Source organism: Cariama cristata, unplaced genomic scaffold (genome assembly GCF_000690535.1).
Source record: "Cariama cristata isolate BGI_N322 unplaced genomic scaffold, ASM69053v1 scaffold15525, whole genome shotgun sequence".
Lineage (NCBI taxonomy): Eukaryota > Metazoa > Chordata > Aves > Cariamiformes > Cariamidae > Cariama > Cariama cristata.
The window spans coordinates 8531-18412 of NW_009619329.1; the positions used below are offsets into that span (position 1 = coordinate 8531).

The following is a 9882-nucleotide window of genomic DNA, read 5'->3' on the forward strand; positions in this document are numbered from 1 at the left end:
ACCGGGTGAGCACTGTGTCCCAGCCACTGCTGTGCCAAGCCTTCCTGCACCCTGGGCTGGAGAAGGGAGAAATCCCATGGGATGAGGTGTAGCAGGACTGGGAGGGTGAAATGGTGACAAGCAGAGGCTAAGGAGCATCCCTGTGACGTGGCCAGCCCCTGCATCCCAGGTGTGCCCCAGGGTGGGTGACGCCAGGACAGGGTCTATCCCCAGCCAAATCCCCCCAGGACTCTCCCTGCACTCTCCCCAGCAGGGAGAGAGCAGGACACGATCCCAGCACCCAGCGCAGATTCCGCTACAGGGTGTTGGATCCTGGGGCATCCCACTCAGCATCCAGTGAGGAACACAGTGCTCCCACTGTGCTACCCCTCCATACCTTCCACAACAGCATAGGTGTCCCCCGCTGGGCGAACCACAGTGATTTGGGGTTTCCTGCAGGATTGGCACCAGCATTTTCACCCGGATAAAATAACAGCAAGTGCGGAAATCCAGGAGGCCCAGAACTGCAACGAGACAGCGCTTCCCCCAGCCAGGCTCTGCCCGTGCTGACGTGTTGCATTTCAGCAGCTCTCGGCTCACAGGTCATGCTTTCCCAGGCAAGTTGAGCACCAGGTGCAAAATAAAGGGTTTGTGTGGGGATGCGGGGCTTGGCTCTGTTTTCTGCCCTGCCTCAAACCCGTGGGCTTTGTCTTGCCCCACCGACACCCTCCCATGGGGAGGCTTCATGCTGCATTGCTGAGGGCAGCAGGGTTCCTGGGGAGGGGGGGCTGTCCCACATCCCCTACTTGGCAGCGTGCAGCAATGCTGCACCTGCAAACCTGCCACTCTGCTGTGGGTAACTTGTCCCTTGGGGTCCCTGGGGATGCGGTGCAATCTGGGCTGTGACCAGGCTGCAGGATGAGGCACAGCCTTGGCAGGATGCCATGAGCAGCATGTCCCAGGGCTGCAGGGCAAGCTCCAGGCAGAGCCTTCCCCGTGCGAGCAGAGGAAGTTTCTCAGGCGCCCGAATGCACGGGGCGGCTGCAAATGGCTTTTGCAGAGCCAGCAGCCTCCCATTCCCAGCCCCAGCGGATGTGCTGTGATGGCCAGCTGCCAACCCCCCAGGGCTGGGGAAAGCTCCCAAATAGCCTGTCCCAAGAGAGAACCCCACCTTGGCATGGCTGTGTCCTCTGAGCAATGCACACGGCGAGGTCTTCAGTCAAGTCCCTGCTGCACCACGTGTGGCCGTGGAAGGGGAAGAGGGGAAGGACGCATCTGGCACTGGTTGGTTTTTTTTCCAGCATCGCAGCCCGACCTCTCTGCTTTCTGCCTCAGACACCTTGCCAAAGCGGTCCTGACACAACCAGCTCCCTTGGGGGTTCCACAGCCCTGGGGCTGAGGTGTCTGGTTTTGGGAGCTGGGGGAAGATGGTGGCTCCATCGCTATATTTCCAGTTGCTTTTTAACCGGGCATTCAGATTTCTGCTGGTTCTTCTGTTTCCGCCAATACTCAGCAGCTGATGCTAAAACAGGATGGATGCTGACATGGGGTTTAGGTTTCCCTTGAAAAGGAGGTTATGTCTTCTGCTACTGACTGAAATTCCCACCTCTCCAAGAAACTCCAGTTTCTTTAAAAAAAGGGAAAACCTGTTTCCTTTAAAGCTGTAGGCAGCAGGTGTTTTGTACCAGCCCCACAGCCCAGGCTCTCCTTGGTAACAGAAGGTAAATTTCATTTCATGATTTCATAACTTTTAGTATGTCACTACTGTGGAAAGAAGATGGCACTACCAACACTCAAGGAGTCACCAAACAAAAAAGAGATGCTTCCCATCCGGGAACACCCATACGGGCCTTGCCAAGGGCTGAGCTGAGTATTTTGCCCTGAAAGGCTCATGGTTTTGGTCTGTCGGTGTGCTCCCATGATGCTGATGCAGGCACCTGCTGGGACATGCACTGGGATACGGGTCAGCCTTGGGCATAACAGAGGGAACACAGCAGGGAGGGCAAGCAGGGACTGTAACACCAACACAAGCCAGAGTGCAGGGCCGTGTGTGCATGCAAGCAGCACTGATGTACACGCAGCCTGTGCTCTGATCCTTCCAGTGTGCAAGGCAATAAGGTGTCATGGAGGGTCTGCAGCAAGCAGGAGGAAGAGGTTGGCAGAAATCCCAGGTGCCTCCTGCTCCTCTGCTTGATGAAAAAAAGGTGGGAGCCTCCTCGGCCTAAGGACTCATTCCTGGCATTTTTATCATGGTTGCCCTATAACCCAAGGTGTGAGGCCCAGGCTGGGCTTCCTTCCTCTCTCTGGCTCGGAGCCGCTCACTGTGGGATTTGTGCAAGAACACAGAAAGCAGTGAAAAATAGCAGCCCAGAGGCAGCACGGGCTGAGACCACAGAGCAACCACCCCCAAAACTCCCAGTGCAGACACATCGTGTTGGGGCCAGCTCTGGGCTCTGCGATATCCCAGCCTCTGCCACAAGCTTTTCCACATGGAAGGACTGCGCTGGCTGGCACAGGGAGCGCCTGGCAGTAGGAGCGTGTGTTCGGCTGCGCTCACCTGGCTCCCTACCCGCTTGCCCAGAGTCATCTCTCTTCTGATGTTTGGCCAAGCAATCCAGATGGCCATGGAGTGCAGTGCTGACCCCATCGCCCCTGGCCAAACATCAGCTCCGGTGGCCGCTCCCTGCTTTGCAGACAACACCACCGTGTTTTATTTCAGATCACCCATGTACTATCGATTAGTGCTGGGCCAGCAACTCCAAGTGACATCAGTGGCATTATGCATCCTGATCTCGAACTACAAAAAACGAAAGAACAGCAAAGACAGGGTCCTAGACCTTCCTGTCACCGTGGGCAGCTCCTGGGTAAAAAGGTCCAGTGGTTCCCTGGGGATGCTCGTGGGCTGCCTGCCCCAGCCAGGGCAGAGCTGCGACCTGATCCTGTTATGAGTGTGCTGCTGTCAGTCCTGAGACAGGGCCCAGGGGTGAGCCACCCCTTGGCTGTTTCTCCTTCCCAAGCAGAGACACAACGTTCAATTTTATATCTTGCTCACCTGCCCAAGTACCCTTTGCTTCCTGGGCGTGTTGTAAGCACAAAGCTGCCTGCACCCATCGCCTCACTGGGCTCCCGTGCCCCCAAACCCTACACTGTGCTCCGCATCCTGAGCTCAGGTTCTGTCAATGCCTCCCATGGACCCAGTGATCAACACCCAAATCCCGGGTTCAGCCTTCATTTAGCAACCACTTAGCAGGCAGGGCCCTCCCCGCAGCTCCCAGCTGAGGGGACGCGGCTGTTGCACCACCCTGGCTCTGCTCCACTTCCTGCGATTGTGCAGCTCCCCTTACGAAAGCAGTGCTGAGGGCAGACATCAGCTCCTCATGCTTCCTACCAGTGAAGCTGCTCGCTTCCGCAGCATGGGTGGCTTGGGTGCACACAGCTCACACACAGGCGCTGGGTGCTCACTGCATGCATATATCTCCAAAAGTGGTTTAAGAGTGTTTTCGCAGGGTGAGAGCAGAGCAACTGCCCCACAAACTTGCACCGTGCCTCAACAATCCCCTCTGCACAGCCACAGCCATGGGAAGGGAAGGCAACACGCTTTCCCCTTCGTTTGGCTGCAAAACGATCAGCCCCCAGTCCCCCTTGGGTTTCTCCCACAACACTCCCAGCCCCTGGCGCAGCCCCTACCTTCCACCCAGCAGCCCAGCCCCTCATCAAAATGACCACAGAGGACAGAGTCACAGATCACTAGTATTTATTTATATGTTACTAATAAGGAAATTATTAACTATTATCCTGATCTAGCTGAAGATGTCCCTGCTTACTACACAGGGGTCGGACTGGATGACCTTTAAAGGTCCCTTCCTACCCAATCCATTCTATATGATTCTATGAAAGGTCCTGAAGTAGGACAAGGAGAGATGCTCTACAGGTATCACTAAGCTGCACTTCAGGAAAGACATCGCTTACCAGATGGAAGTGTTTCTGCTCAGCTCTAGGGAGCAAACAGACCCAGCTGACTGCATTCCAGCCAGCACAGGCAAAGCTCGGGCACACGGGGACACAGCTTTTACATCATCCTGTGGCAGCTCCACTGCTCCCTGCTCCACACCCCTTCAGTAGTTTGGTTCAAGGTATACCTTCTCCCTGAGGCCCAGAAGCCCTGTTCCCAGGGCTGTGGGAGATGAAACACTCAGTCCCTACGGAAGGGAAACCATGGCTCAGGAAGGATTCCATATTACCTCCTCTAGCCAGGCCAGGAGCTGTGCCCGTGGCTCAAAAGCCAGCAGGAACAGGTGACACAGAGAGTCTGTCACAATGGCAGGACAACTCCCTGTGAGGGCACTGAAGGTCAGCTTGCTATCACACACCTAGAAATCAGGCAACAGTGCAGGATTAAGGGGAAGGGACAAGGGACAGATCCTTACAGTCACTTGACACAGTAAGAAGTGCAGGACCCAGTCTGTTCACCTCCACCTATGCAGGGAAGAAGCGGGGCAGCAGCCTTCATCATCAGTTGTAACCGGTCAGACCAAATACGCACACCTCAGGCCCAACTGCCTTCAACCTCTATGCCACAGGCCATCCCTGCAAGCCACGGCATGTAGCCTAGGCTGCAGGCCACATCAGCAACCATAGAAAACTTCCCAGAGTTTCCTACCCCATCACAGATGGGGTCCTGCTATAGATATACAGAGCAGAGTGTCAGAATGATTTCTCCCTAGTAAATCCTCTGAGCTGCCAGCAATCAAGAGAGTATTCAGAAGAACCCGCTTTGATAGATGATATGTTAATGCAAGTCTGTTCGTCCCTGCCTGGCAAGGTGCCCAGTGTCACCCTGAGAAGCAGGAGGTGGTGGTGTTCACATCTCATCAGCGCAAGCCTGCTTGATTACAACCATGGCACTGTCTTCCACCTGCTCCTGCCTGTTTGTTTTCCATACCACCAGCACCTCTGGCTGCAAAGGGTCAACCTGGGACCAGTGTGTCTGAGGCTCACGAGGGGCCAGCTCACAGGCTACTGCCGCTGGAGGGTCAGGGGACAAGCTGTTGTTGAAAGAAGATCCGGGATCAGCGTTGGGTGGGCTGTTGAAAGAAGATCCGGGATCAGCGTCGGGTGGACTCTGCTCCTCTTTCTGTAATTGACTAAGGCAGCCCAACAGCAACTGGTTCTCAGGCTCTGGGCTGAATCCCTCCAGCACAGCGTTCTCCTCCACTTCAGGTACTACTTGGTTTGGAAACCCATGGATCTGCTGTGGCAGCACTGCAAGAGAGGTAGAGCCAGCTCGTCATTCCCAGTCTCTCACCGTCCTGCTCTGAGCATGGGCCACCGCAGAGCCCAAGAGAGAGGAACAAACTGTTCAACTAGGGCTGCCTCCTCCCAGGGGAGGCGGGGAGAGGATGCTGCAAAGCTGCCTCCTGAAGAGAGGGAGTAGATCTTCCCAATTTTTGTACAGTCCCTGGCCCAGGGCCCTGCCCCTAGGTGGGCCTCTGCAACCGGGCTGAAGAAGAGTCCAGAGTTGGGGCAAGGCGGCAAAGCCAGACCTAGTAGTCACCCCAGGCAATGGGCTGCAGGGTTGGAAGCGCCCCAGAGTTCAGGCTGTCTCTGAGGAAGATGCTCTGCCCCAAAGGGCAGTGCTTCACCCGGAGCCATGCCCCAGCCCCCCAGCACTCACCTCTGAGCTGCAGCTGTGGCTCTCCACTCTCAGATAAGCAGATGCTCGGGGAGAGAACGAGGCAGAAGGACAGAACCACAACCTGGAAACAGAAAGATCAGCAAGACCTCAGCAAAGGGCATGGATAAGCATCATCAGCCACAATAAACTCCTCTCTCCCAAACTTATAAGGACAGCAGACAACCCTTCACTGAAGCCACTCACCATGGTGTGGGTTTCTGCTGTGGTAGTTATGGCAGTGGACTCTTTCACCAAGGCTCGCAGTTTCCTCAACTGCTTGAGTAGTGACCTGTGGGAGAGCAGGCAACGCCGGTTAACACAGTGGCTGAACAAAGAGCTGCATGCTCCCGTCCTCCCCTCTCTGCAGCCAAAGACCAGCCACAATCCCAAGAAGAGGAACTGCCTTCCCCACCACATCTCCTGCTACGTCCCAATAAGAAGAACGCACATGTTCCGCTTCTGCAGCAGCTGCACCTTCTTCTCCAGTTTGTGGTTCTCAGCTATGTAGGCTGCCACACTTCCAGGGAAAGGTGAACAGCATGGGGTAAAAACAGAGAGGTTTTGTTAGTCAATAGCAGGGACTTCATCAGAGTATCTCCTCAGGTAATCAGCCACCACCTCTGGGTGGCTGGAGGAGATAAAATTGCTCCTGGGGTCTACCTGACACAACCTGGAGCAAAGCCCAGAGAGTGACATCTCACACCAGGTTTGGGGATGGGTGAGCCCTGCCCAGTCCCACAGAGAAGCACCAGACTAATCTCTAAGGATGCTCACGCCTAGTGGCACATCAGCCCTGCAGATCCACGATGTCAGGCTGTATTGCAAACTAGCCTGACCTGGAAAACACGCTGGACCTGACAGTCCACCACCTGGCTTGAACAGAGCAAGCTCTAGGCCATCTCCAAGCATAAGACAGCAGGGCAGGCTACGTCCTGAGCTTCTGAGCCCCCTGAGGAGAGCTGCTGCCCCACAGGGTCAGCCTCACTTTCTGCCCAGGGTGGCAAGACCCCAGCAGCAGCACAGTATAGTTGCTTGTGACAGATACCCCCTGCTCCCGACCCCTGGCAATGTGGTTAGTACAATGAATGCCATTTTATGAGGCAAGCAGCTATTCTCTGTGACTAAATGGGTCAGATATTTGTTCCTGTCCCCTCATTATCAGGCTCTGAAGGCCCTGGGAACTAAATAGACAAACCAAAGAGATTTCTTCTTCCCCTCCCTACCAGCCTCAAGGTTCACGGGCGCCAGGCTGGTTACGCCATTCCTTACCGCCCTTGAAGGTCCCAGGGACCCGGCCAAGCCCAGTGTTGCTGACAACCCTGTCACAAAGCAGGGAAGCGTAACAGCACACACAGCACTGTCCATAAAATCAAGCATTACAAGTCCTAAGGGGGAACTTGGACCAGAGCTGCGCCTGGACAGCAAGACCCAGGATCCCCCTGCCTGGCCAGGGACACCTCCACCATCGTCTGCTTCCTCCCATGATTGATGGAGTGACTCATTCCTTTATATCATTTTTGCATATAGACTATGATCATTATTTTGATACAGCAAACCAAGTATTAAGATCTGAAACAATCTGCAGAGGGTCCAGGTGATTAGAAATCTTAAGTTAAGTTGTATTAGAATCTAGGTGATTAGAAATTAAGTTGTATTATAAACTCTGTATTACGCTGCTTATAGATTGTACTACATTGATTCTGCCTGAAGAAATGCTGTGCCATTCTAAACATAAATTCTGTGCTATACTAATCATCATATCTTAAGAAAACAAAGCTTTAATTGAAACTATGATTTAGTGCCGTCACCATGCTGCCAAGAATCCCTAAAAGAACTTTCTGTCTACTCAGCATTGGGTGACACTGCTGTATGCCTGTACCTGCTTTCCATGCCACCAACGTACACCCTCCTCCTGCGACGACTATCCCGGCATGACTGCTTGTTCCGAACTTTACGACGCACCTTCTTCAGAGGCCAGTCTTTAGCCTGCAAGGGTCATTTCTCTTTAGCAGCAACCCCTGGGCATTGGCAATCCAGCCCTCACAAACCCTGCATACACCTGAGCGCTCAGCCCATGTGGTTTTGTTCTCTGTCCCTCCCACACCACTGAATGAACTGCAGGAGCTGCAAGGCAAGCTCTGGCCTGCTGATGCAGCCAGCAGCTTCCCTGGTGTAGCAAAAGTGAGGCATACCTAAGGGACATGAAAAGCATGCAGCTCACAAGCCATTAGGCATGCAGGAAAAAATAGGTTGGAGGAACTTGTGGTGTAACTGCCTCCCGCAAGCAGTTGTGAGTGGGGAGACTGACAGCAGCCAGGCCTTATTGCTCTTTGTAGCTACTCGATTAGCAAAGGAGAGGCTGCTGTGCACGAGGACAGCCCCCAGGTCTCAGAAGGAGGAAAAGGACACCAAGCCCTGCCGCACGCTGCCCTGAACACAGTTCCTGGGCATCAATGCTCTCATCAAGGCACCAACCTGTATTTTCAAACTCCTACTCTGGTTGAAGCATTTGGGTAGTTTGGGTCCGTCTGGGAGTGACAGGCTGTAGTCAGGACTCCCTTCAGTCAATGGCAGACAAGTTGGTAATAAAACACCTTCTCTCTCCAGGAGCTGCATCTCCTCCCCTGTCAGGACCAGCTCTGGAAAGTCAGACTAGGAAACAGCAAAAACACACCCACTGTGAATGCAAAGTAAAGAGAATCCACTCCATGGCAGATAGGGCATGCAGAAAGCATACAGAACCAGGATCAGCTCTCCCAAAGCAGCATCATGCTTTCCTCAGAGATATCCCTCAAAGAAGCCAAGCCAGGAGAGAAGGGGAGATGTGAGCAGAAGCAAATGCTGAGGCCCACACTCAGGGCAGTCAGTACCTGCATGATAGCTCCAGGCACAACCTGGGGTCCGGCATCCACAGCAACAGGGAAACTGGAGCTCTCTTCCACTGCCTTGCTTGTTCCTTCCAAACCTGTTGATGTCCCTGGGGAAGGAAAGCAGAGTCAAGTGCTGGGCCTCAGTGAGGCAGCACCTGACCATCCAGCTTTGAGTAACATGAAACCACAATTTTACAGCAGCAGAAAGCCACTAAACTTTGCTCTCTCCATCACTGCCTGGCACTGACCCAAAAAACCCCAATGTGGGACTGCTTTTCTGCCTGTAGCCAGGCCAGAAAGAGCCCACACACATCACTTACCAATGTCAGCAGAAACATCTCCTCCTGCCATGTCAGACATCACATTTTCCAGCATAGGGCAGTCCCAATGGAGGGAATAGTTGTGATCAACCTGCACAACGTCTGAGCTCCAAGGGCTGCTGGAAAAGTTGCTGCCAGGACTTTGTGATAGAGGCTGATGCTTAGAAATGCCACTGTCATAGTCAGCAGGTGAGTAACCCTGCAGCATGGCTGGTTCATCTTTAAGGGGGCTCAGCAGGGAGCTGATGAAGTCATCCACCTCCTTGTCCAGGAGCTGTGGAGAAAAAGCTTTTACTCAGCAGGGAGTCAAACCTTCTGAACCACAGCCCAGCAGCAATTCCTCCCAAAGAACTCACCTCAGGGTCTGGCATGTCCCAGTCTTCCAGCAGACCATTCTCCTCCCCTGGGATTTCAGGGCAGGGAGCATCATCCTTCAGGAGGAAGTCAAGCAAGTCTCCATCTGCCAGGACAGCCAGTTCCTCTGGGTACGACATCTGAGCAGGACACCCAAAATAAGCACAGGCAGAGACAACAGCACTCCTTTTAGATGTTCCTCAGCCCTTACGGACAAAATCTCTCCATGCAACAGCAACAGCTGCCAGACCCCTGCAGTGACGACCAGCCCATGAGTACTTTCCCAATAAAGCTATTATACCAGCACTGGTGGCCCCACCACATCAGTTTTCTCACTGTACTAGTTTCCCCAGCAGAATACTGGGACCCAGCCACAGGAGCCATGCTCCACTCAGAACACAAAAGCTGCAGGAAGGAGAGGGAAAGTGGAAGGGCCCCAGACTTTCTGCTGTGGAGAGCATGCAAGAACCTGCTGTTCCACTGAAGCCCAAAGCTGCTGCATCCCCGGTGTGCAGCCAGTGGGGCCAGCCTCCTGCCACAGGCAGATTATTAAGAGAAGTTATCGTGGTGTTAACTGAAAGAGTTTTACTAATGATTAAACAATGATCAAATGAAAATTAGTCGATGATTGAATGGAAATTAAATGGTAGTTAAGGAATAATTGAATGGTAATTAAACAGTGATT

General features: G+C 53.6%; 2 protein-coding genes across 2 annotated transcripts in view; one reads left to right on the top strand and one right to left on the bottom strand.

Annotated features, from left to right (window-relative positions):
- LOC104162488 (avidin-like) overlaps window positions 1-2927 on the top strand; it is a 3987-nt gene extending 1060 nt beyond the window's left edge. Inside the window, exon 3 of the mRNA XM_009701221.1 lies at window positions 2674-2927. Coding sequence (XP_009699523.1) covers window positions 2674-2927 — 254 coding nt within the window. The remainder of the gene's footprint in view (window positions 1-2673) is intronic.
- A 1913-nt stretch (window positions 2928-4840) lies between these two features.
- Window positions 4841-9337, bottom strand: CREB3 (cAMP responsive element binding protein 3). Its single transcript, XM_009701222.1, is given in 9 exon segments — window positions 4841-5241; window positions 5654-5735; window positions 5858-5942; window positions 6102-6170; window positions 7533-7656; window positions 8209-8305; window positions 8524-8630; window positions 8844-9117; window positions 9200-9337. Coding segments are annotated over 9 exon segments (1377 nt in total).
- Between the last annotated feature and the right edge of the window lie 545 nt (window positions 9338-9882).